This window comes from Perca flavescens, unplaced genomic scaffold (assembly GCF_004354835.1).
Source record: "Perca flavescens isolate YP-PL-M2 unplaced genomic scaffold, PFLA_1.0 EPR50_1.1_unplaced_scaf_4, whole genome shotgun sequence".
Classification (NCBI taxonomy): domain Eukaryota; kingdom Metazoa; phylum Chordata; class Actinopteri; order Perciformes; family Percidae; genus Perca; species Perca flavescens.
The window spans coordinates 23,507-50,669 of record NW_021166691.1 but is presented as its reverse complement, the minus strand read 5'-3'; the positions used below and the strand labels follow the sequence as shown (position 1 = coordinate 50,669).

At 44.7% G+C, this 27,163-nt stretch overlaps 3 protein-coding genes across 3 annotated transcripts; all 3 read left to right on the top strand.

The window, feature by feature from the left end:
* The first annotated feature begins 283 nt into the window (after positions 1 to 283).
* Positions 284 to 12,146, top strand: LOC114551718 (protein NLRC3-like). Its single transcript, XM_028572683.1, has 10 exons — positions 284 to 351; positions 457 to 537; positions 1,323 to 1,442; positions 4,885 to 4,963; positions 5,818 to 6,025; positions 6,162 to 7,923; positions 8,015 to 8,188; positions 9,745 to 9,918; positions 10,747 to 10,793; positions 11,524 to 12,146. The coding sequence occupies exons 1-10, from the start codon at positions 284 to 286 to the stop codon at positions 12,081 to 12,083; spliced, it is 3,273 nt and encodes a 1,090-aa protein (XP_028428484.1). The 3' UTR covers positions 12,084 to 12,146.
* A 2,496-nt stretch (positions 12,147 to 14,642) lies between these two features.
* Positions 14,643 to 24,766, top strand: LOC114551717 (protein NLRC3; the record flags this gene model as incomplete). Its single annotated transcript, XM_028572682.1, has 6 exons — positions 14,643 to 14,679; positions 15,623 to 15,742; positions 17,077 to 17,196; positions 21,691 to 21,769; positions 21,928 to 22,135; positions 22,839 to 24,766. Coding segments are annotated over exons 2-6 (2,433 nt in total), but the record flags the coding sequence as incomplete, so codon positions are not given.
* Positions 24,767 to 25,629: 863 nt separating this feature from the next.
* On the top strand, positions 25,630 to 26,889 carry LOC114551728 (stonustoxin subunit alpha-like). Its single transcript, XM_028572691.1, has 2 exons — positions 25,630 to 26,081; positions 26,205 to 26,889. The coding sequence occupies exons 1-2, from the start codon at positions 25,925 to 25,927 to the stop codon at positions 26,729 to 26,731; spliced, it is 684 nt and encodes a 227-aa protein (XP_028428492.1). The 5' UTR covers positions 25,630 to 25,924; the 3' UTR covers positions 26,732 to 26,889.
* The last annotated feature ends 274 nt before the right edge of the window (positions 26,890 to 27,163 follow it).

Sequence of the window (27,163 nt, the reverse complement as noted above, 5' to 3'; positions counted from 1 at the left end):
TATGATGGTCCATCACACTATTGCATTTAAAAGAAGAGTGTAATTAGACAACACTAGACAAAAGTGTGTGTGTGTGTGTGTGTGTGTGTGTGTGTGTGTGTGTGTGTGTGTGTGTGTGTTGTGTGTGGCTGGGCTGCGGCTTCCTGGCTCCACCTAGTGGACTAATAGTAGAACTACAGCGGCTGATGACGCAATCAACTGACCGTGATCTGGAAGAGACAAGAAGAGCCAATGAGAAATTGTGTTACGTTTCCTCTGCAGATAAAAGGCTGAGTCCGTTAGCATGGATCAGTGTGAGGACAGAGAAACCACTCTGAGTGGGGAACCGGACAGCCAGACCAAAGCTCAGAGGTGAGTGGACCGTCTCTAACTGTCCAGCACTCAGATCACTGCACCAATATTATTCATACCCAAACCTCTGGCTTTGTTGTGTTCTTAACAAACTGATTTTATCAGGATCCATCAGAGACCAGACTCTCCTGAACCAGCACCCAGCTTTGTGTCCTTCAAGAGTGACCAGTCTAAGGACCCACCGCTGTTGTTTAAAAATTAAGCTTCACCAACAGCAGAGTAAGTCAGCTTCAGTTACTTTAGCAGGGCAGCAATGTTACAAAAGAAATGTGAAAGACATCAATTAAACTAGAAATAATAGTAGTAGCAATGCAGGGCATAGCATGGCGTAGCAGGGTTCTGAGCAAGACCACGGTGGCAGCTGCAACCATGATGTAGGCACCACGAGAAAACATAAGGACTCTGGGGAATAAGCCGGAGCTAAGTTAGTTGTAGGCATTACTGGGACATGAATGAACAGAGATGGAAAGAGAGAGAAACTCAGTGTGTCAAACGAAGTCCCCCAGCAGTCTAAATATATAACAGCAAAACTAACAGCTGGTTCAACACAAACCTGAGCCAGCCTCCAAAGGGTCAGTAGATGAATCTGACGACGATAAGGAGAAGCAGAAAGAGGAGCGTCGTGTCTGGAGCTAAACACCCTCCCCACCGGTCTAGGTGAACTCTGCCACTCCTCACTCCCTAACTATAAGCTTTATCAACGAGGAGAGTTTTAAGTTTAAGAACAAGCTCCTGGCCTCCTGGCCAGTGTGATACCACCATAAGAGTAATTTCCTTTCTCCTGCTGTCAGAAAACAAACTGTTGTCTCCACCAGCATAAAGTCAGACACAACAGGAATCAATCAAGAATATACTGGAGTCATGGAGTCTTTACAGTGTTCATGATAGCTTATACTTTCTACAGCAGCTTCTGTTTCTGAAGATTAAAAAGTAGATTTACCTCTCTGATGGTCTTCCTCTGTTTCTAACAGGACCATCCTGATGCTGGACTCTGATGAATCTGAACCTGAACCCAGCTGTGTGTCCTTCAAGAGTGACCAGTCTAAGGACCCACCGCTGTTGTTTAAAAATCAAGTTTCACCAACAGCAGAGTAAGTCAGCATCAGTTACTTTATAAGGTCAGCAATGTTACAAAAGACATTTGAAAGAATTCAATTCAAATAGAAATAATAGTAGTAGCTATGCAGTGCGAAGCAGGGTGTTGAGGAAGTAGATTTACCTCTCTGGGACCAAGCTGTGTGTTCTTCAAGAGGGACTGGTCACATCAAGGCCTTATTGATTTTAAAAGAGAGCAACCCTCTGCTGCGAAGAGGTAAGCTGTTAATAAGATAATATTACTGATTCATGGTTTAACTGTTTATATTTAGCATATTTCTTCCTCACATACATTTATATTCTTACATCTGAAAGCTGTCCAGTCCAATATTCTGTGCTGTTTAAGTCAAGTATTGACATTTTCATGCCTCTATGCAGGTGATAGCCGTGGCTGGAGGCATTTTGTTTCAGGATGCCTTCAGGGAATTTCTTCAAATTTAGCACAAACGTCCACTTGGACTAAAGGATGAACTGATAAGATTTTGGCTTCCCACATTATCTCTAGACTAAGGAATCTCATTTCAGACACTTGTGATCTCATTGTAATAGTTACTACCCAAAGCTCATGACTACATACAAGGGTTTAAGGCGTATATCGATAAATCTAAAACTTAGCCGGTGTGGTACAATGCCTTCATCACTGCTGATGCTGCACAAACCTGCTGCCTGTCCATCTCACGCTCAAATTCACCCTCACATGTGAACAAGATCCTGAGATACTTGAACTCCTTCATTTAGAGACATACACTACCGGTCAAAAGTTTTAGAACACCCCAATTGTTTAAGTTTTTTATTGAAATTTTAGCAGTAGCTTGAAATGGTACAAAGGTAAGGGGTGAACTGCCTGAGGTTAAAAAAAGTAAGGTTACCCAAAACTGAAAATTAATGTACATTTCAGTATTTTACAAAAAGGCCTTTTTCAGGGAACAAGAAATGGCTTAAAAACGTAAAGCTGTTCTGCAGCAATGGAGGTTGATCAAGCTTTGAAAGTTGGTGCTACCAATTCCCACAGGTGTTCCAACTGGTCTGGATTACTTACAACCCCCTCTGTTTGTATAAAAGTATTGCTGGAACACACTGTGGTACCGTACCCTCGTGAGCATTATTTGAACAGTATTGTACTCCAGAAAGTAGTGTGTTGCTATAAAAATGGCGGGAAAAAGGCAATTAACAATGGAAGAGAGACAGACCATCATAACACTGAAGAATGTTAGTCTTTCCTACAGAGAAATTGCGAAGAAAGTCGAGGAGTCAGTGAGTACAGTATTCTTCACCATCAAAAGGCACTTAGAAACTAGGGGAGACTCTGACAGGAAGAGGTCTGGCAGACCCAAAGCCACAACAGAATCAGAAGACAAGTTTCTGAGAGTCAACAGCTTGTGTGGTAGGCGGCTCACAGGACACCAGCTTCAAGCACAGCTTAATAGTGGTCGTAATAAGAAGTCTCAGTTTCAACTGGAAAGAGAAGACTTCAAGCTGCAGGTTTGATAGGTCCAGTTGCAGCAAGAAAGCCATTGCTAAGATGTCAGAATAAGAAAAAGAGGCTTGCCTGGGCCAAGAAACATCGTCAATGGGACTACTGAAGACTGGAAGAAGGGGTTATGGACTGATTAATCAAAATTTTAAATCTTTGTTTCATCAGGCAGGATTTTTGTACGGCGTCGAATAGGCGACAGGATGGTTCCTCAGTGTGTGACATCAACTGTCAAACATGGAGGAGGAAGCGTGATGGTCTGGGGCTGTTTTGCTGGATCCAGGGTCGGTGATTTGTACAGAGTGAAAGGCACCCTGAACCAAAACGTCTACCACAGCATTTTACAGCACCATGCAGTACCCTCTGGTATGGGCCTAGTTGGTCAGGGGTTCATCCTACAGCAAGATAATGACCCAAAACATAAGTCCAAACTATGCCAGAACTACCTTAGCAAAAAAAAGAACAAGATGGTAAGCTTAAAAACATGGAGTGGCCAGCACGGTCACCAGACTTAAACCCCACTGAGCTGGTTTGGGATGAACTGGACAGAAAAGTGAAATCAAAGCAACCTACAAGTTACACACATTTATGGGAACTTCTGCAACAGAGTTATGAAGAACTTTCTGAAGAAAATTTGATTTCCATTGTAGAAAGAATGCCACGAGTGTGTTCAGCTGTTAGATCTGCCAAAGGGGGCTACTTTGATGAGTCAAAAATTTAGAATACATTTTGGTTTCTAAATTGATCCCATGATTTCTTTTTTAACTTAAATTGTTCATTTGTGCTATTCTTTCATTTCAGAGTACAATAAGACATTGAACTGCATAAATTTCAATAAAAACCTGGAAAAATTGGGGTGTTCTAAAACTTTTAACCGGTAGTGTAAATCACTCCCAACCCAGAGGGAGCAATCCACCATTTTCTGGTAGGGAACGATGTGTTGACTCTGATCACGCCTGCTTCACACTCCACATTATCTGCAAAGAACAGAAACACAATTCTGATGTCTTCAAACCAGACATTCTCCTCCCTCTGGCTGCGCCTTGAGATTCTGTCCATGAATCGGTCAAAGGGCCAACCCTGGTGAACCTGTCCACTGTTCCATGGTCATGATGGAATTTTCTTCCAGATCTGAGGCTCAACAATCGGTTAAAGCCTCCTTTCTAGCACCCTGGAATAATATTTCTTGGGAAGGCTGAGCTGTGTCTGTGATACACCACTAATTGGACTCCAGCTTCCACTCCACCTTGGGAACCAAAATGACACTTCTTACGGGATACACAGGAAATTCTTCTGCAGGTGGAAGTTGACAACCTCTCCGACAGGGGCCTCATCCCAGTTCACCTTTAATATCAAACTTTTTAGTTTATCAGATTTATCTGGCAGCCTCTGCTGCCATCTGATCCTACTCACCACCAGGTGGTGGTCAGTTAAAAGCTCTAGTACTCTCTTCACCTGACTGTCCAAGACATACAACCGCAGTCTGATGAAATGACCATAAAGTTGATCATCAATCTTTGGCCTGGGGTGTTCTGATACCAAGTACACTTATGACCCCTTCTATGCTAAAAGATGGTGTTACTTATGGCCAATCCATGACTAGTTCAAGTAGAGGTTCAACAACAACGAATCACTCATTTTCAGATAAGGTAGCCTGCTCCTCTCAATCACTCCCCTCCAGGTTTCTCCATCATTGCTAATGTGAGCGTTGAAGTCTCGCAGTCAGTATTCTTTCCAGGTGACACCACCCAGAGACTCCAACAAGGTTGTGTATGAACTCCTGTTTGGTGCATAATCAAAGACAACAGCTCCGGTTCTTTCTATTGTTTCTCTGGGATGACTTCAACTCAGGGGTGCATGTCAGTGGCTCATGAGAAACTAATGAGCTTGTTTGAGCTGTGAGTGGCTGTAGTATTATTGGGGCGTGGACAGACATGATGTAATTCTTCCTGATTCCTCCACAGAGTGGACCAGGAGAGCTCAGAGGTTCCCAGTGGTCAGTCTGCCCAGCAGCATCAAACACACCTGGACTCTATATTTGTGGTCTGTACTTGTACAACAATTAGTTTTACATCTAAACTTAGCACAAAAAGTAAGGCAATTTGTGTTTGGTAGATTAGTTCTCTGTGGTAACAATACTTTTTGGCAATAAATCTTATACCGTTGGAAAGCCTGTTTAGTTCTCTTTCAAATTGTGCCCCATTTGTAAGGAACATGCATTTGTGGGATGAGCAGCAGCGCTGAGTATGTGGGTTGCATGAAAATCAGCTTGGGTGTACTGTTCATGCCAGAGTGGCCAACACAACCACATTAGCTGACTGGCGACAAATGCTGGTTGAAGAATGGGATGCCATCCCACAGCAGTGTGTGACCAGGCTGGTGAGCAGCATGAGGAGGAGGTGCCAGGCTGTTGTGGCTGTGTATGGTTCTTCCAGACGCTACTGAGGCTCCTGTTTGTGAAATGAATAAATTGTTAAATTGCCAATATGTCTTGTTTCTTCAAACTTCAATCATCCAATCCACCAAACAAGTCAATGGCAGAATAAGCTGTTTGGCATTGGCAGAGAAGATTTGGCAAATTCTTTATGGGCGCAACACACATACTCAGCGTTGCTGCTCATCCCACAAATGCATGTTTCTTACAAATTTGAAAGACCAAAAAACATTTGAAAGGGAACTAAACAGGCTTTCCAATGGTATGCGATTTATTGCCAAAAAGCATTGTTACCACAGGGAAAAAATCTAATAAACACAAATTTCCTTACAAAGTTTATTCTGTTCACGAACATCTCCATGCTGCACTTTTTACAACAGTGAATTGTCCTTCCAACATTGACCTGATGTCTGCTTCCATGAATTCAGTTTGATTTTGTCATTCATATAATCTTTTGTTCCAGCTACTGGAGGAGAACATCATCTCTTTTGTGAAGAATGAGCTGAAGAAGATCCAGAATGTCCTGAGTCCAGATTACCCAGAATGCTCAGAGAGCCAGAGGAAGGATGAGGATGAAGAGCAGACAACGAGCAGAGAGGCATTTCTGAAGATCACACTGCACTTCCTGAGGAGAATGAAGCAGGACAAGCTGGCGGACTGTCTGCAGAGGAGTAAGACAATTTCTCTAAAGATTTAACTTTCTGGACTAATGTCTGCTAATATTTACTAATGTTTCCAGAGAAGGGCCGAAATATGTTCTTGTTTACAAAATAACTTAATGAGCTTTTTTGTTGTGTGTTCATTCAGAAAGTCCAACAGTTTGTAAACGTAAACTCAAATCTAACCTAAACAAGAAGTTCCAGTGTGTGTTTGAGGGGATTGCTAAAGCAGGAAACCAAACCCTTCTGAATCAGATGTTCACACAGATCTACATCACAAAGGAAGGGACTGCAGAGGTCAATGCTGAACATGAGGTCAGACAGATTGAAACAGCATCCAGGAAACCAGACAGACCAGAAACAACAATCAGACAAGAAGACATCTTTAAAACCCCACCTGGAAGAGATGAACCAATCAGAACAGTGATGACAAAGGGAGTGGCTGGCATCGGGAAAACGGTCTTAACACAGAAGTTCACTCTGGACTGGGCTGAAGACAAAGCCAACCAGGACATCCAGTTCACATTTCCATTCACTTTCAGAGAGCTGAATGTGCTGAAAGAGAGAAAGTACAGCTTGGTGGAACTGGTTGATTATTTCTTTAGTGAAACCAAAGAAGCAGGAATCTGCAGGTTTGAAGAGTTCCCAGTTGTGTTCATCTTTGACGGTCTGGATGAGTGTCGACTTCCTCTGGACTTCCTCAACACTGAGATCCTGACTGATGTTACAGAGTCCACTTCAGTGGGTGTGCTGCTGACAAACCTCATCAGGGGGAATCTGCTTCCCTCTGCTCGCGTCTGGATAACCACACGACCTGCAGCAGCCAATCAGATCCCTCCCGGGTGTGTTGACATGGTGACAGAGATCAGAGGGTTCACTGACCCACAAAAGGAGGAGTACTTCAGGAAGAAATTCAGAGATGAGGAGCAGGCCAGCAGAATCATCTCCCACATCAAGACATCACGAAGCCTCCACATCATGTGTCACATCCCAGTCTTCTGCTGGATCACTGCTACAGTTCTGGAGGACAAGTTGAAGACCATAGAGGGAGTAGAGCTGCCCAAGACCCTGACTGAGATGTACATCCACTTCCTGGTGGTTCAGACCAAAGTGAAGAACATCAAGTATGATGGAGGTGCTGAGACAGATCAACACTGGAGGCCAGACAGCAGGAAGATGATTGAGTCTCTGGGAAGACTGGCTTTTGAGCAGCTGCAGAAAGGCAACCTGATCTTCTATGAATCAGACCTGACAGAGAGTGGCATCGATATCAGAGCAGCCTCAGTGTGCTCAGGAGTTTTCACGCAGATCTTTAAAGAGGAGAGAGGACTGTACCAGGACAAGGTGTTCTGCTTCGTCCATCTGAGTGTTCAGGAGTTTCTGGCTGCTCTTCATGTCCATCTGACCTTCACCAACTCTGGAGTCAACCTGCAGTCAGAAGAACAAACATCAACAAGTTTCTACCAGAGTGCTGTGGACAAGGCCTTACAAAGTCCAAATGGACACCTGGACTTGTTCCTCCGCTTCCTCCTGGGTCTTTCACTGCAGAACAATCAGAATCTCCTACGAGGTCTGATGACACAGACAGGAAGTAGCTCAGAGACCAATCAGGAAACAGTCAACTACATCAAGAAGAAGATCAGTGAAAATCTGTCTGCAGAGAAAAGCATCAATCTGTTCCACTGTCTGAATGAACTGAATGATCGTTCTCTAGTGGAGCAGATCCAACAGTCCCTGAGTTCAGGAAGTCTCTCCACGGGTAATCTGTCTCCTGCTCAGTGGTCAGCTCTGGTCTTCATCTTACTGTCATCAGAAAAAGATCTGGATGTGTTTGACCTGAGGAAATACTCTGCTTCAGAGGAGGCTCTTCTGAGGCTGCTGCCAGTGGTCAAAGCCTCCAACAAAGCTCTGTAAGTGTGATTTATTCATCATTAAATATTCTGATGTCTTTCAACAGGAGTTAAATATAAATATATTGTTTCCTTCCTGTTGTCTCTCCAGACTGAGAGACTGTAATCTGTCAGAGAGAAGCTGTGAAGCTCTGTCCTCAGTTCTCAGCTCCCAGTCCTCTAGTCTGAGAGAGCTGGACCTGAGTAACAACAACCTGCAGGATTCAGGAGCGAAGCTGATCTCTGTTGGACTGAAGAGTCCACACTGCATACTGGAGACTCTCAGGTCAGATCAAGAACAATAATCTTTGAAAACACTATATTGGAAAATACTTTGGAAACATTAAAAAAAAGTGAATGTTTCCAAAGTATTTTATTCTGATTTAGAATCACTTCATAAAGAACGAAATATGAACTGTGGCTGAGATCTATAAAGAATTTATATTTTAATATCACGTGACTTTGATTACTTGACGTTTGTTTATTCCTGATTATACAATGAGTAGGTCCGACCAGACAATCTGATTGGTCAACTAGAGATTTACAACATACTCAAATCAGCATGACAGCACACCCAGAGCCATTTGAGCACACCTGGTGCATCACATCAAATATTACTCCGCTATTTCCATGGCAACATTGTAACTTTCAGGGCTGAATAAAAAAAACTGTAACGTTAGCCTACAACATTAATACAATGGATCGTTTTGTTGTTAATTTTCATTTATATGGCGTTCTAGTTTTGATGAAAGGTTGGAAGAGGATGAGAAGTGAATCATTGGATGAAATTACATTTTTACACTCTGGAGTTAAAGGTATAGTGGAGGATTTTCCCGAATTTTAGAAAAGAACCGCCCTCTCTACTTTTTGAAAAAATGCACATGAGCAACACTAACTGCTCCCTAGAAGGAACGCCTATTAAACGTGTGCACGAGAGTGCACTGTTTATAAGTTGCTGTCGGCATGGCTCATACAAGCCTACTTTCCAAAAGAAGATTTGCCCTTTTTCACAAATTGAGATGTTTATCGTATGTGTGCGGTGTGTGACTTGTGCCACGGCTAGCATCGCTAATCATAGCAACATCAACTTTTACTAGCAGTGATTTTAAATGGATTTCTCCAAATAGCATGCCAAACTTTACCTGTTGAGTAGAAACTTCGCAACTGAGGCATCAGTGGGAAGCCCAACCTGTGCTTTTAGCGCATGCCAGCGTGTGAAATATTCTCCCAAAAACACTCCGGTCTTGTTTCTTTCTTCAGAGGCCTTTCTCTTCTTGTCATACAATTCGTAGACACTTTTTATCTTGCGACCCTCAGACATTTTGAAAAAACACGGTGAGAACGGCAAGCTTCAATGAATGGCTGAAACCGTAGCTCAAGCTCACCACACATATACACCTGAAAGCTAGGGACGTGCACGTACGACGGCCTTACGTATACATATCACCAGAATGATTGAAAACTAGGAGGACCAATAGTCTTGATGATCCACCCGGAAAAAGAAAATCCTCCACTATACCTTTAACTGTTACTGGAATAGTTTGGATCACATCAGCTGTTTGGATCACATCAGCTGTTGGGATTAAATCAGCTGTTGGGATCACATGAGCTGTGGGGATCACATCAGCTGTGCCACTGACTCGTCAATACTGAAGTTTGCGACATATAGTAGCTAAATCTACATCTTTGAATACTGGATGTCTTTTTACTCCACATTCAGTCACTTGGTTATCATGTTTCCAACTCGTTTAGAGAATGGATTTTATATTTTCTATCACCAAAAGTCCAGACTTAACATTTAAACACTTATGTTATCTGTCTTGTTTCCTGTTGTCTCTTCAGACTGAGTGGCTGTAATCTGTCAGAGAGAAGCTGTGAAGCTCTGTCCTCTGTTCTCAGCTCCCAGTCCTCTAGTCTGAGAGAGCTGGACCTGAGTAACAACAACCTGCAGGATTTAGGAGGGAAGTTGATCTCTGTTGGACTGAAGAGTCAACACTGCACAATGGAGACTCTCAGGTCAGGATTCATCAACCCATTCAACTGAAGTCTGATTAACTGTAAAAAAAAACACTGTAAAATCTTACCCGACCAAAACACATGGCTCCACGTGTTGACAGAGGGAACCTGTGTGTTGTTCTGTGTGTTTGCAGTCTGTCAGGCTGTCTGATATCAGAGGAAGGCTGTTCCTCTCTGGTCTCTGCTCTGAGCTCCAACCTTTCCCATCTGAGAGAGCTGGACCTGAGCTACAATCATCCAGGAGACTCAGGAGTCAAGCTACTCTCAGCGGGACTGAAGGATCCTCTCTGGAGACTGGACACTCTCAGGTACAAACACTGCTGAACAAAAAGGAGATATTATTGTAGAAGTCTCCAAGGAGATCATCTATAAGAATCAAGATAACTCCCTATTGTTAATATTCTATGCAGTTTGGACAAATCTCTGCATGGTAAATAAACTGTAATTTTGAAAAATGTACCCGGTGATCAAATTATTACCAGGATATCTTTCATCTCTACAGAGTTCAAGTATATTTTTAGCCTAGCTTAGCACAAACCAATGTGCTATCTATGCTGTGACAAGAGCGTGTGAATGAATGTGATCAATCAGAGACGTAGACTGACGTCTGGACTAATCAGTGTATAAAGTGCCTCTTGTGCTGGGAGAGCACAGTCACTGGAATAGGAGCTAAAACGTCTCTCAAAACACCTTCAGTTCGAACACAACAAAAAGTTGGGTTCTTAGATCTATAAAAGTTCCTCCGGTCTGAAAATGTCTAATATGTGTGTGTGAGAGTGATGTAATGCCCACGTTTCCATGCTGCTCTGACACGCCTCCTCCTTTCAGGGTGGAGCCTGCTGGAGTCAGATGGTTGACACCAGGTCTGAGGAAGTGTAAGTGTGTTTTTAATTTCATTCATCAAACTGTGACATCACTCATTCAAACCTCTGAAGTTATCATGACGGATTGACCGCAGTCAGCCTATGGCTTTACCGTAATGTTACATCTACAACAACCACATTCCCGACTTTTCCTGGAGCTCGCAAACTGAAAGTAAAGTCAGTTTCTCTCTGCCATTGTCTGTCACAGCCTAACGTTTAACTGACATTAGTTAACCTTAGCGCTTGTTTTAGCAGACCTCTTAACTTTAACCAGCCCGGTTCTTTCTGAAAAAGAACAACGGCAAATAAACACAGACTAACTAAACATGCTTGCTGACTGGGGGTTCTGGATGAACTCATGGAAGACATTACCGTACGCTGGCTGTGTGGTGAAGCAAATCGTCCAACCACTTGCATATTTTACCAGCATTTGGCTAGTAGAAGGTGCTAGTTGGTTGAACGTTCGCCCGATATACAAACCCCAATTCTAATGAAGATGGGACTTTGTGCAAAATGTAAATTAAAAAAAATACAATTAATTGGGGTTTGTACTAAGACTCAGTTCTTACCGCAGTGGCTTAGTGATCCAGTCTGACCCATTGCTGCATGTCATTCCCTTGCTTACTCCCTCCCCTTTCCTATCTTCAGTTGTCATATCAAATAAAGGCCAAAAATGCCCCAAAAGTAATAAAATAATAAAATAAATAACTGCAGCTGTGTTGTGTCTCCTTCTCTCCATCAGATTCCTGTGAACTCACACTCGACACAAACACAGTGAACAGAAAACTCAAACTGTCTGACAACAACAGGAAGATGACACAAGTGGAAGAGGATCAGCCGTATCCTGATCATCCAGAGAGGTTTGACTCCGGGTATCCTCAGCTGCTGTGTAGAGATGGTCTGACTGGTCGCTGTTACTGGGAGGTAGAGAGGAGAGGAGATGTTAATATATCAGTGAGTTACAGAGGAATCAAGAGGAGAGGAGACAGAGATGACTGTTTGTTTGGAGAAAATGATCAGTCCTGGAGTCTGTTCTGCTCTGATGATGGTTACTCTGTCTGTCACAATAAGAGAATAACATCCATCTCCTCCCCCTCTGTCTCTGGTAGAGTAGCAGTGTATGTGGACTGTCCTGCTGGCTCTCTGTCCTTCTACACAGTCTCCTCTGACTCACTGATCCACCTCTACACCTTCAACACCACATTCACTGAGCCTCTTTATCCTGGGTTCGGATTCTGGTCTCCTGTGTCTGGGTTCTGGCCCAGGTCTTCTGGTTCTTCAGTGTCTCTGTGTTCTGTGTAGGACGGAGAGTCTCCTCCTGTTTCTCACTGGTGATCAGTTGAGTCTGTACAGGATCACACTTACAGAAATATTTCAGCTTAATGTTATGAACTCATGAATGAACTTTATTTAAAATAATTCAGAATGATTGACCAGATTCCTGGTGAACATTGTAAACTTCTTCCACTTCTAGTCCTTTAAAGATGGAAGCTGTGATCTTGAAATTGTAGAAATGCTTGTGTCATGTTTTGTTTTGAGTTCTGTCTCTTTTCACAATAAAAGCATAAAGTTACTGTGGTGTGTTTGCGGTCTCTCTAAGGTCATTACTACTGATATGATTCAGTTTTGGGACACCATTATTTACCTAAATGTATAACTCTGACCCCTCTGAAATTACACTGTAAACCCTAAATCTTGTATATAATGGGTATTACCTGAAATGGCGAATAAAGCAAATTACATACAAAATGGGGGACTTCCTGTTGGGTTTAGGATAAACTTGCAACCATCTTGTCAAGAATACACACTTCGTATGAAAGCGAGAGGGCACGGAAGATGAACATGCTTGAGCAAGCAAAGAACGTTGCGCTTACAGGTGACCATTGGACTTCTGTGAACAATGACTCCTGGTGGTGGGAGAGAGGCCTACACAACAACCACCTTCAGAGATAACAGAGAAACAAAGAAGAGAAGGATGTCCGTTGTTTTGCTGGGTTCTTCATATACAGTTACAGATGAATAGGAAGAGTCCACAGAACAATATGTGGACCGCTACAAAGCAGAGCCCAAAATGGACATGGAGGGGTGTCCACTACAGTGGTGGTCAAAGACAGAAGGAGCACATGCCAGGCTGGCACGCATTGCATGCAAGTACCTGTCAACCCTGCAACCACAGTGCCTTGTGAGAGGTTGCTCTCACTCTCAGGCCACATCATATAAAAGAAGAGAGCTGCTTTGTCGCCTGATAATGTTAACTGACTGGTCTGTCTCAGTAACTGGCTGAAGTAAAGCAGGACGAAGCCAGTTGTTGCTGCTGTTATTATATGTTGTTGTTCTGAAAGATATTCAACATTCTACACTTAGCAAGTTTTTAATCGATTGACAGCACAAATTTTTATACATTATGAAGTGTGTATATAACGGAGGCTGTGATGTGGTTCTGACCCAGGTGAAGGTCTCCTGGGCTCCATTTCCTCCCAGCGGGTCGCTGTTGCTGTGTCCTCGCTGCACTCTGAAGCACTTTTTTTTTTTAAAGAGAGTTTGGTGTAAAGTCGTGAACATGATAAGTCAGTAAGGTAGAAGCTGTTACTGAAAATTAGACAGTTTTTTTTTTTTAAAAGACAGTTTTCAAAAGAAAAACCGAACTCCATTCAAATACTTGGAAATTGAATCCTATAATACGTCTCCTTGTCATATTCAAAGTCTTCTTTACTTCGTCGTTAAATACCGACATTTTCTGCAAAAGATGAGCACCAAAATCTATTTTTGACCATTAGCCCAACATTTGTTAAACCGTGCTGTGTGGCTCTCAGGTGTGTGATGCAATATTTTCAACTACCAACCAGTAAACAATCTGTGCTGATGTGTGGTGTAATGTCGCCCTCAGGTGGTCATCAGCGGGGAACTACAAGCAGAGCACCACAAAAATAAGTTTTTATTATTTTATATTTTATACACTAAATAAAATAATTTAAATTTTACGAAAAACAAAAATAGTATAAATTCGTAATATTATGAAAATAAATAAATAACTTTGGATGAAGTGATTTTAATAGAGATACATAAATAGTTGTAATGATGAAATACATTTTACATTATACATTAAAAACCTATCATTCAATAACTACACTTAACATTGTAGAAACTTGAATTAAGATTCTAGAACTTCAACCTAACTTTGTAGAACTATATTTTATAATGTTAAAGTTACACTGCTGAATCCGCATTAACATGTTAGAACTGCAATTTGAGCTGATGAGTAAAAGCAAAGGTCAAATCACTGCTTAGATGATTACAACCCTTTCCTTTCTTTGTTTGATCTCAGTCCTCTTAGTCTCCAGTACACGTGTCTCTGCCTATCTTTTCCTGCCATGTTTTCCGTCCCCCATCCCCAAACATTCTCAAACTGTAACTTAACATTTTAGAATATCAAAAATACAATCTTGAACTACATCTTAACATTGTAGAAACTTGAATTAAGATTCTAGAACAGCATGTTACAATTCTAGAAGTTCAACCTAACATTGTAGAACTACAACTTAAGATTTAGTTCAAGAGTGTAACTTTTAACATTCTAGAACTTTAGCTTCTCTGATGAGTGACGAGTGTGTGTGTGTGTGTGTGTGTGTCTCTCTCTCTCTCCTCCATCTAGTGGACTGATAGTAGAACTAGCAGCTGATGATGTACTCTGATGTGAAAGAGACAAGAAGAACCAATGAGAAATGATGTTGTTTCCTCTGCAGATAAAAGGCTGAGAGCCACAAAACATGTTCACACATTACTATATTTGGTAATGCTGGCCTGTCTGAATGTCTCCTCTTGTTTCCTGTTTAAACTTTACTTTCACTTCCCAGTTTGTGACGCAGTTTTTTCTTTCCGTGTGAAGCTCCAGCTGAAGGTAATTTAACTCTAATGTCTGTAACATTTAAAATATACTTTAAATTAAAACTCTTTAAACATCATCTGGCACCGTTTAAATTCCCTTTGTTTCAGAGAAGGTTAAACAGAAGAGTTTTTAAACTCATTTCTAGTTTTTTTTTTATAAATAAGTAACTGCGTCACTAAAAGAGGAGACTATTTGCATGAGACAGATATTTAAAAACAAACAGAAGGAGCCGTTAGTGACATGTGAGGAAAGTACTGAACAGAGGCTGCCAAAATAAAAATATATATAAATATACATGATTCCTCGTTGACTTTTAGAAAAGATGTTGCATATATTTAAGTTAAAAAACAGTGAAAAAGTTAAACTTAAACAGTGAAAACACCTTTAACTGGGAAATTTATGATTAAAAATGCAATTACTTGCACAGCACTACAGCATGTGTGAATGATTGTGTGTCAATGTGTGTGTCTGAGTGTCTTTGTGTGTGTGTGTGTGTGTGTGTCTGTGTGTCTGTCTATATGTATGTGTGTGTGTGTGTGTGTGTGTGCGTGCGTGCGTGCGTGTGTCTGTGTGTTATTGAGAGATTGTGTGTGTGTGTGTGTGTCGGAGTGTCTTTGTGTGTGTGTGTGTGTGTGTGTGTGTGTGTGTGTGTGTGTGTGTGTGTGTGTGTGTGTGTGTCTGTCTATATGTATATGTGTGTGTGTGTGTGTGTGTGTGTGTGTGTGTGTGTGTGTGTGTGTGTGTGTGTGCGTGCGTGCGTCTGTGAGTGTCTGTGTGTTATTGAGAGATTGTGTGTGTGTGTGTGTGTGTCTTTGGGAGAGCATGTGTGTGTCTGTCTCCTAGCTCCATCTAGTGGACTGATAGTAGAACTACAGCAGCTGATGATGCCTTCAAATGATCGTTCTGAAAGAGACAAGAAGAGCCAATGAAAAATGAGGTTATGTTTCCTCTGCAGATGAAAGGCTGAGTTCAGCAGCATGGATCAGTGTGAGGACAGAGAAACGACTCTGAGTGGAGAACCAGACAGAGAAACCACTCTTAGTGGGGAACAGGACCGCCAGACCAAAGCTCAGAGGTGAGAGGACCATCTCTAACTGTCCAGCACTCCACTGCACCAACATTATTCACACCCAAACCTCTGGCTGTGTTGTTCTTAACTGATTTTATCAGAATCCATCAGAGACCAGACTCTCCTGAGCCAGAACCCAGCTGTGTGTCCTTCAAGAGTGACCGGTCTAAGGAGTGGCCGCTGTGGTTTAAAAATAAGTCAGCATCGGTTACTTTAGAAGGGCAGCAATGTTACAATTCAACTAGAAATAATAGTAGTAGCAATGCAGGGCATAGCAGGGCATAGCAGGGTGTTGAGCAGGACCACGGCAGCAGCTGCAACCATGATTTAGGTGCCACCCCAAGGAAAACTGCGAGGCAAGAAAACATAAGGACTCCGGGGAATAATCTCCCCAGAGATAAGTTAGTAACATGCTGTAGCATCTGGTCACAGATACACTCACACACTCGGGGAAGAATATTTTCCATGGCTCTTTATTTACAGACTGTATCATCAGAGTGTATTGTCTCACAGTTCATCTGAAGCTCCCTTACTTACCTGGCCCAAGGCTCTCGGTCGTGAGGGTATGAATTTTCTCTGCCCAGCTTCTCACACAGTCCGCATCTTTTCTCTCCACCTCGGCAAAAATTCCCCCTGCTCCGTCTCGCTATTGCTTTTAAAATGGAGAGCATGATTAGACAACTCGCTACAGCTGTGACAATCAGTCCCTCCTTGCCTGCTCACCTGAGCCACCACCTCCTCCCAACACACTCTCTCTCTCTCTCTCCCCCCACACCTCCATACGTGCATTACTGGGACATGAATGAACAGAGATGGAAAGAGAGAAAGAGAGGAGCGCTGGAGTGTGTCAAAGGAAGTCCCCTGGCAGTCTAAAATTATAACAGCATAATTAAGAGCTGGTGCAAGACAAACCTGAGCCACTTCTATAAGGGTTGGTAGATGAATCTGACGACTATGAAGAGAAGCAGAGAGAGGGAGCATCGTGTCTATAGATATACACCCTCCCCCACCGATCTAGGCGAACTATGCCACTGTCCTCACTCCTTTACTATAAGTTTTATCAAAGAGTTTTAAGCTGAAGAGCAAGCTTCTGGCCCAATGTGTCCAGTGTGATCCCACCATAAGATGGCCTCCGGTAATTTCCTTTCTCCTGCTGTCAGAAAAGAAACCAATGTCTCCACCAGCGTAACGTCAGACACAACAGGAATCAATCAAAAATATGCTGGAGTCCTGGAGTCTTTACAGTGTTCCTGATAGCTTATACTTTCTACAGCAGCTTCTGTTTCTGAAAATTAAAAAGTAGATTTACATCTCTGGTTGTCTTCCTCTCTTTCTAACAGGACCATCCTGCTACGGGACTCTGATGAATCTGAACCAGAACCCAGCTGTGTGTCCATGATGAGTGACCGGTCTAAGGATTTGCCGCTGTGGTTTAAAAATCAAGCTTCACCAACAGCAGAGTAAGTCAGCATCAGTTACTTTATAAGGTCAGCAATGCTTGTGTGCTGATGGCACACAAAACACCTGTCCATCTCACGCTCAATTTCACCTTCACTCAAGAACAAGACCTGAGATACTTGAACTCTTTCATTTAGAGACATAACTAACTCACAACCCAGAGGGAGCAATCCACCATTTTCTGGCAGAGAAAGAGGTGTTGACTCTGATTCCACCTGCTTCACACTCGGCTGATAAAGCCAACAGAACCACCATCCATCTTCGTCCGCTTATCCGGTGTCGGGTCGCGGGGGGAGCAGCTCCAGCAGGGGACCCCAAACTTCCCTTTCCCGAGCAACATTAACCAGCTCCGACTGGGGGATCCCGAGGCGTTCCCAGGCCAGGTTGGAGATATAATCCCTCCACCTAGTCCTGGGTCTTCCCCGAGGCCTCCTCCCAGCTGGACGTGCCTGGAACACCTCCCTAGGGAGGCGCCCAGGGGGCATCCTTACCAGATGCCCGAACCACCTCAACTGGCTCCTTTCGGCGCAAAGGAGCAGCGGCTCTACTCCGAGCTCCTCACGGATGACTGAGCTTCTCACCCTATCTCTAAGGGAGACGCCAGCCACCCTCCTGAGGAAACCCATTTCGCCGCTTGTACCCTGGATCTCGTTCTTTCGGTCATGACCCAGCCTTCATGACCATAGGTGAGGGTAGGAACGAAAACTGACCGGTAGATCGAGAGCTTTGCCTTCTGGCTCAGCTCTCTTTTTCGTCACAACGGTGCGATAGATTGAATGCAATACCGCACCCGCTGCGCCGATTCTCCGACCAATCTCCCGCTCCATTGTCCCCTCACTCGCGAACAAAACCCCAAGGTACTTGAACTCCTTCACTTGGGGTAAGGACTCATTCCCTACCTGGAGAAGGCATTCCATCGGTTTCCTGCTGAGAACCATGGCCTCCGATTTAGAGGTGCTGATCCTCATCCCAACCGCTTCACACTCGGTTGCGAACCGATCCAGTGAGTGCTGAAGGTCGCAGGCCGATGATGCCATCAGGACCACATCATCTGCAAAGAGCAGCGATGAGATCCCCAGCCCACCAAACTGCAACCCCTCCCCACCCCGACTACGCCTCGATATCCTGTCCATAAATATTACAAACAGGATTGGTGACAAAGCGCAGCCCTGGCGGAGGCCAACCCTCACCTGAAACGAGTCCGACTTACTACCGAGAACCCGGACACAGCTCTCACTTTGGTCATACAGAGATTGGATGGCCCTGAGTAGAGACCCCTCACCCCATACTCCCGCAGCACCTCCCACAGTATCTCCCGGGGACCCGGTCATACGCCTTCTCCAAATCCACAAAACACATGTAGACCCGGTTGGGCATACTCCCAGGCTCCCTCCAGGATCCTTGCGAGAGTGAAGAGCTGGTCCGTTGTTCCACGACCAGGACGGAATCCGCATTGTTCCTCCTCAACCCGAGGTTCGACTATTGGCCGAACCCTCCTTTCCAGCACCTTGGAGTAGACTTTACCAGGGAGGCTGAGAAGTGTGATACCCCTATAATTGGCACACACCCTCTGGTCCCCCTTTTTAAAGAGGAACCACCACCCCAGTCTGCCACTCCTTTGGCACCGTCCCAGACTTCCACGCAATGTTGAAGAGGCGTGTCAACCAGGACAGCCCCTCCACACCCAGAGCCTTGAGCATTTCTGGACGGATCTCATCAATCCCGGGGCTTTGCCACTGTGTAGTTGTTTGACTACATCAGTGACTTCCGCCTGGGAAATCGACGACAATCCCCGTTATCCTCCAGCTCTGCCTCTAACATAGAGGGCGTATTAGTCGGATTCAGGAGTTCCTCAAAGTGCTCCCTCCACCGCCCTATTACCTCCTCAGTGGAGGTCAACAGTGTCCCATCCTTACTGTACACAGCTTGGATGGTTCCCGCTTCCCCTCCTGAGGTGGCGAACAGTTTTCCAGAAACACTTTGGTGCCGACCGAAAGTCCTTCTCCATGTCTTCTCCAAACTTCTCCCACACCCGCTGCTTTGCCTCTTTCACGGCAGAGGCTGCAGCCCTTCGGGCCCTTCGGTACCCTGCAACTGCCTCCGGAGTCCTCCGAGATAACATATCCCGGAAGGACTCCTTCTTCAGTCGGACGGCTTCCCTGACCACTGGTGTCCACCACGGTGTTCGTGGGTTACCGCCCCTTGAGGCACCTAAGATCCTAAGACCACAGCTCCTCGCCGCAGCTTCAGCAATGGAAACTTTGAACATTGTCCACTCGGGTTCAATGCCCCCAGCCTCCACAGGGATGCACGAAAAGCTCCGCCGGAGGTGTGAGTTGAAAGTCTGTCGGACAGGGGCCTCCTCCAGACGTTCCCAATTTACCCGCACTACACGTTTGGGCTTACCAGGTCTGTCCAGAGTCTTCCCCCACCCCCCTGACCCAACTCACCACCAGATGGTGATCGGTTGACAGCTCTGCCCCTCTCTTCACCCGAGTGTCCAAAACATACGGCCTCAGATCAGATGAAACGATTATGAAATCGATCATTGACCTTCGGCCTAGGGTGCTCTGGTACCAGGTACACTTATGAGCATCCCTATGTTCGAACATGGTGTTCGTTATAGACAATCCATGACTAGCACAGAAGTCCAACAACAAACAACCACTCTGGTTTAGATCAGGAGGCCGTTCCTCCCAATCACGCCTCTCAGGTGTCTCCATCATTGCCCACGTGTGCGTTGAAGTCCCCCAGCAGAACAATGGAGTCCCCACTGGAGCCCCATGCAGGACTCCAGTCAAGGTCTCCAAGAAGGCCGAATACTCCGAACTCCTGTTTGGTGCATATGCACAAACAACAGTCAGAGTTTTCCCCCACAACCCGCAGGCGTGGGAGGCGACCCTGTCGTCCACCGGGTAAACTCCAACACAGCGGCGCTCAGCCGGGGCTTGTGAGTATCCCCACACCCGCCCGGCGCCTCACACCCTGGGCAACTCCGGAGAAGAAAAGAGTCCAACCCCTATCCAGGAGTATGGTTCTAGAACCGAGACTGTGCGTGAGGTAAGCCCCACCAGATCTAACCGTAGCGCTCCACCTCCCGCACCAGTTCCGGCTCCTTCCCCCCACAGAGGTGACGTTCCACGTCCCCAGAGCCAGCGTCTGCCGCCCGGGTCTGGTCCGTCGAGGCCCCTGACCTTCACTGCCACCCATGTGGCATCGCACCCGACCCCAACGGTTCCTCCCACAGGTGGTGGGCCCATGGGCTGGAGAGATGGGAGCCACGTAGCTTGTTCGGGCTGTGCCCGGCCGGGCTCCGTGGCAAACCCGCCACCAGGCGCTCGCCGACGAGCCCGCCCGTCTGGGCCTGGCTCCAGACGGGGCCCCGGGCTTCCTCCGGGCAGGGTCACTCCATCTCTACCTTGCTTCTTCATTGGGGTTTTTGAACCATTCTTTGTCTGGCCCCTCACCTGAGACCACTTTGCCTTGGGAGACCCTACCAGGAGCACAAAGCTCCAGACAACACAGCCCTCAGGTTCACAGAGACACACAAACCTCTCCACCACGATAAGGTGATGGTTCACGGAGAAGACAGAACCACATTATCTGCAAAGAACAGAAACACAATTCTGATGTCCTCAAAACGGACATTTTCCTCCCTCTGGCTGCGCCTTGATATCCTGTCCATGAATCGGTGAAAGGGCCAACCCTGGTGAACCTGTCCACTGTTCCATGGTCATGATGGAATTTTCTTCCAGATCTGAGGCTCAACAATCGGTTGGAGCCTCCTTTCTAGCACCCTGGAATCATCTTTCTTGGGAAGGCTGAGCTGTGTCTGTGATACCCCACTAATTGGACCCTAGCTTCCACTCCCCCTTGGGAACCAAAATTGCACTTCTTACGGATATACAGGAAATTCTTCTGCAGGTGGAAGTTGACAACCTCTCCAACAGGGGCATCAGCCCAGTTCACCTTTAATATCAAACCTTTTGGTTTACCAGATTTGTCCGGCAACCTTCCCTGTCATCTGATCCTACTCATCACCAAGTGATCAGTTAAAAGCTCTTCTACTCTCTTCTGGTACCAAGTACACTTACAGTATGACCCCCTCTATGCTCAAAGATGGTGTTCCTTATCACATATCTATGTTCAGATAAGGCAGCCTGCTCCTCTCAATCACTCCCCTCCAGGTTTCTCCATAATTGCCGATGTGAAAGTTGAAGTCTCCCAGCAGAATGATGAAGCCCCTTGTCGGTATCCTTTCCGGGACACCACCCAGAGACTCTAACAAGGGTTTGTATGAGCTGCTGTTTGGTGCGTAATCACAGACAACAGCTCAGGTTCTTTCTATTGTTTCTCTGGGATAACTCCCACTTAGGGGCGCAGGTTGGTTGTTCATGAAAAAACAATGAGCTTGTTTGAGCTGTGAGTGGCTGTTTGTAGTATCATTGGGGCATGGATAGACATATGTGAGCTAATTCTTCCTGATTCCTCCACAGAATGGACCAGGAGAGCTTAGAGGTTCCCAGTGTTCACTCTGCCCAGCAGCATCAAATACACATGGACTCCATCTTTATGGTCTGTACATGTACAACAACTACTTTTACATCTACTCTATTTACAATCATCTCCATGCTGCACTTTTCAGAAAACAACTCATCAGTCTGTCCAACTAATATCTGTTTGCTTCCATGATTTCATTTTGATTGTGTCATTCATATAATCTTCTGTTCCAGCTGCTGGAGGAGAACATCGTCACTTTTGTGAAGAACGAGCTGAAGAAGATTCAGAAGGTTCTGAGTCCAGATTACCCAGAATGCAAAGAGAGTCAGAGGGAGGGTGAGGATGAAGAGCAGAGGAGCAACAGAGAGGAATTTCTGAAGATCACACTTCACTTCCTGAGGAAAATGAAGCAGAATGAGCTGGGTGACCGTCTGCAGCGCAGTAAGAGGATTTCTCTAAAGACACACCAACCTGATTATCAACATCGGATAGTCAGGCAAGGTCGGTGACTTGAATCTGTTCAGTGTGTTCCATGCCGTCGTCAGTCGGAGGAGCTGTCTGTGTTTATTTTGGCCAATTTGACTTGTTGAATCGGCAAGCAGGCAGTCGGACTCAATGACCAATCTGATTGGTGGAGTGCTAACCCTTGACTAGCGAATCAGTGCCAGAGAGCTGACCTCGCCAGTATCTTGTTATTACTAGCCATCTTATTTTCTTCCGTTCAGCTAGTAATGAAAACAACTATCAACACTCTCTGATGAAAATGACTGATGACAGCGTGCTCTGTGTTTACTAGGTCAAGAGAGATGTTCCCTCATTTACGGTTTAAATTTTTTGGGCGACAATACAGATTAGCGCCGACTGCTGTTATTGAGAAGTATTACATCTCCATAACAGAACACGCAGAACGTACGCTCAAGTCGGCGTTGCTTCGGTGTGTTCCGAGACACTTTTTTGACCAACTCGGGGAGCCGGGAACCGACTGATCAGTCCAACTGCCTTTTCTGCCGACTGTCGGCCGTCGGGTTGGTGTGTCAGCCTTAAAGATTCAACTTGTTGGACTAATGGGACGTTTACTAATGTCTCCAAAGAAGGGTTATCTTTCTAAATCACTTACTCATCTCCTTTGTTTTGTATTACTCAGGAAGTCTTTCTGGAGTTTGTAAGCGTAAACTCAAATCTAACCTAAACAAGAAATTCCACTGTGTGTTTGAGGGGATTGCTAAAGAAGGAAATCCAAGCCTTCTGAATCAGATGTTCACAAAGATCTACATGACAAAGGGAGGGACTGTAGAGGTCAATGCTGAACATGAGATCAGACAGATTAAAACAGCATCCAGGAAATCAAACAGACCCGAAACAACAATCAGACAAGAAGATATCTTTAAAACTCCACCTGGAAGAGATAAACCAATCAGAACAGTGATGACAAAGGGAGTGGCTGGCATCGGGAAAACAGTCTTAACACAGAAGTTCACTCTGGACTGGGCTGAAGACAAAGCCAACCAGGACATCCAGTTCACATTTCCATTCACCTTCAGAGAGCTGAATGTCTTGAAAGAGAGAAAGTACAGCTTGGTGGAACTTTTTGATTACTTCTTTAGTGAAACCAAAGAAGCAGGAATCTGCAGGTTTGAAGAGGCCGTGTTCATCTTTGACGGTCTGGATGAGTGTCGACTTCCTCTGGACTTCCTCAACACTGAGATCCTGACTGATGTTACAAAGTCCACCTCAGTGGAGGTGCTGCTGACAAACCTCATCAGGGGGAATCTGCTTCCCTCTTCTCGCCTCTGGATAACCACACGACCTGCAGCAGCCAATCAGATCCCTCCTGGGTGTGTTGACATGGTGACAGAGGTCAGAGGGTTCACTGACCCACAGAAGGAGGACTACTTCAGGAAGAGATTCAGAGATGAAGAGCAGGCCAACAGAATCATCTCCCACATCAAGACATCACGAAGCCTCCATATCATGTGTCAAATCCCAGTCTTCTGCTCGATCACTGCAACAGTTCTGGAGGACATGTTGAAGACCAGAGAGGGAGGAGAGCTGCCCAAGACCCTGACTGAGATGTACATCCACTTCCTGGTGGTTCAGTCCAAAGTGAAGAACATCAAGTATGATGGAGGAGCTGAGACAGATTCACACTGGAGTCCAGACACCAGGAAGATGATCGATTCTCTGGGAAAATTGCCGTTTGAGCAGCTGCAGAAAGGCAACCTGATCTTCTATGAATCAGACCTGACAGAGTGTGGCATCGATATCAGAGCAGCCTCAGAGTACTCAGGAGTGTTCACGCAGATCTTTAAAGAGGAGAGAGGACTCTACCAGGACAAAGTGTTCTGCTTCATCCATCTGAGTGTTCAGGAGTTTCTGGCTTCTCTTCATGTCCATCTAACATTCACCAACTCTGGAGTCAACCTGCTGTCAGAAGACCAAACAACATCAACACAGTTCTACCAGAGCGCTGTGGACAAAGCCTTACAGAGTCCAAATGGACACCTGGACTTGTTCCTCCGCTTCCTCCTGGGTCTTTCACTGCAGACCAATCAGAATCCCCTACGAGGACTGAAGACACAGACTATTAAGATTACCTCACAAGGTCTGCGGACACAAAAAGGAAGCAGCTCACAGACTATTAAGATTCCCTTAAAAGGTCTACAGACACAGACAGGAAGTAGCTCAGAGACCAATCAGACTCTCTCACGAGGACTGAACACACAGACAGGAAGTAGCTCAGAGACTAGTCAGATTCTCTCACGAGGACTGAAGAAACAGACAGGAAGTAGCTCAGAGACCAATCAGGCTCTCTTACGAGACCTGATGACAAAGATGAGAATTAGCTCAGAGTCCAAACAGGAAACAGTTGAGTACATCAAGAAGAAGATCAGTGAGAATCTGTCTGCAGAGAGAAGCATCAATCTGTTCCACTGTCTGAATGAACTAAATTATCGTTCTCTAGTGGAGGATATCCAACAGTACCTGAGTTCAGGAAGTCTCTCCACAGATGAACTGTCTCCTGCTCAGTGGTCAGCTCTGGGCTTCATTTTACTGTCATCAGAAGAAGATCTGGACGTGTTTGACCTAAAGAAATACTCTGCTTCAGAGGAGGCTCTTCTGAGGCTGCTGCCAGTAGTCAAAGCCTCCAACCAAGCTCTGTAAGTGGGATTTATTCATCATTAAATACTAAGATATCTTTAAACAGGGATTAAATATAAATATATTGTTTCCTTCCTGTTGTCTCTCCAGACTGAGTTGGTGTAATCTGTCAGAGAGAAGCTGTGAAGCTCTGTCCTCATTTCTCTGCTCCCAGTCCTCTCGTCTGAGAGAGCTGGACCTGAGTAACAACAACCTGCAGGATTTGGGAGTTAAGCTGATCTCTGTTGGACTGAAGAGTCCACACTGCATACTGGAGACTCTCAGGTCAGGATTCATTAACCCATTCAACTTATGACCATTTAAACTCTGATTAAATGTAGTTGATAAAGAGCTGACATGTAGCTTTGTGTCTGTTGATATGTTAAACGTTTGGCAGTAGTTTCTAGACTAAAAATGTATTCTAAATCTGGACCAAAATGTACAGTGGCCAAGATGCAACACAAATGCAAAGTTCCGACACTTTGTGTTGAACCGTCTCCATAAAATGTAAAAAGAAAAATGTACCTGGACAACAGCCACATGGCTCCACGTGTTGACAGAGGGTACCTGTGTGTTGTTCTCTGTGTTTGCAGTCTGTCAGGCTGTCTGATCTCAGAGGAAGGCTGTTCTTCTCTGGTCTCAGCTCTGAGCTCCAACCCCTCCCATCTGAGAGAGCTTGACCTGAGCTATAATCATCCAGGAGACTCAGGAGTGAAGCGACTGTCAGCAGGACTGAAGGATCCTCTCTGGAGACTGGACACTCTCAGGTACAAACACTGATGAATATGCAAAAAAATGTCATTGTAGAAGTCTCCAAGAAGAACATCTCCTGGAACTAAAATGACAATTGCCATTTGTTAATAACTAATGCAGTTTGGACAAATATCTGCATGGTAAAGGAACTTCCTGTTATTTTGACAAATATCCTTTAGGCCCTCTTACCCTGGACAAATCTCGTTCATCTCTGTGACAAAAGTGTTTGGATGAAGTATTAGGTGATGTAATGTCTGTGTTTCTCTACAGAGAAAGGACCAGTCCACTCCGCCTTAACACTTAACACTGAACCTTGAACTTTAGGACAGGACTTTTGAGATGCTACATTTGAATGTTCAGACTGTTTCTCTATCAGTGAATAATAATGTGTGCGATAGTGATGTAATGTCCATGTTTCCACGCTGCTCTGACCCCCCTCCTACTTTCAGGGTGGAGCCTGCTGGAGTCAGATATTTGAGACCTGGTCTGAGAAAGTGTAAGTGTGTTTTAGATTTCATTAATCAAACTGTGACACCACTCATTCAAACCTCTAATGTCATCATCAGAGTGCTGATAGCTTAATAACTGCAGCTGTTTTGTGTCTCGTTTTCTCCGTCAGATTCCTGTGAACTCAGACTCGACACAAACACAGTGAACAGAAACTTCATACTGTCTGACAACAACAGAATGGTAACATATGTGGAGGAGGATCAGCCATATCCTGATCATCCAGAGAGGTTTGACTCCTATCATCAGCTGCTGTGTAGAGATGGTCTGACTGGTCGCTGTTACTGGGAGGTAGAGACGAGAGGAGATGTTCATATAGCAGTGAGTTACAGAGGAATCAGCAGGAGAGAAGACAGTGATGACTGTTGGTTTGGATATAACGATCAGTCCTGGAGTCTGATCTGCTCTGATGGTCGTTACTCTGTCTGTCACAATAACAGAAAAACATCCATCTCCTCCTCCTCTGTCTCTGATAGAGTAGCAGTGTATGTGGACTGTCCTGCTGGCTCTCTGTCCTTCTACACAGTCTCCTCTGACTCACTGAACCACCTCCACACCGTCAACACCACATTCACTCAGACTCTCTATCCTGGGTTTGGGATCTGGTCTGGTTCCTCAGTGTCTCTGTGTCCTCTGTAGGACGGAGAGTCTCCTCCTGTTTCTCACTGCTGATCAGTTGAGTCTGTACAGGATCACACTTACAGAAATATTTCAGGTTATTGTTATGAACTAATGAATGAACTTTGTATAAAATAATTCAGAATGATTTAAAAAAGGAGCACCTTGTTCAATAGTATTTGTCTGTTCTGTATGTTCAAAAATATAAAACAATAAAAAGTTGATCTAAAAAAAAAAGGAGCACAAAACGGCGACATTAAAGAACGGCAAGGGTCAAAATTAAATGATTTATTAAAAATATAATAACTTATTTCACCAGTAAATTCCTGTTAAACTACAAAAACAATTACTGGATGGGAAAAGAAATTCAGAGAGAGGTGCAGGTATTTAAGTGGCATCTAAATAAGGCACCGAAATCCGCGTTGCTATTCAGTCCGGTAGATAGCGTTTGCG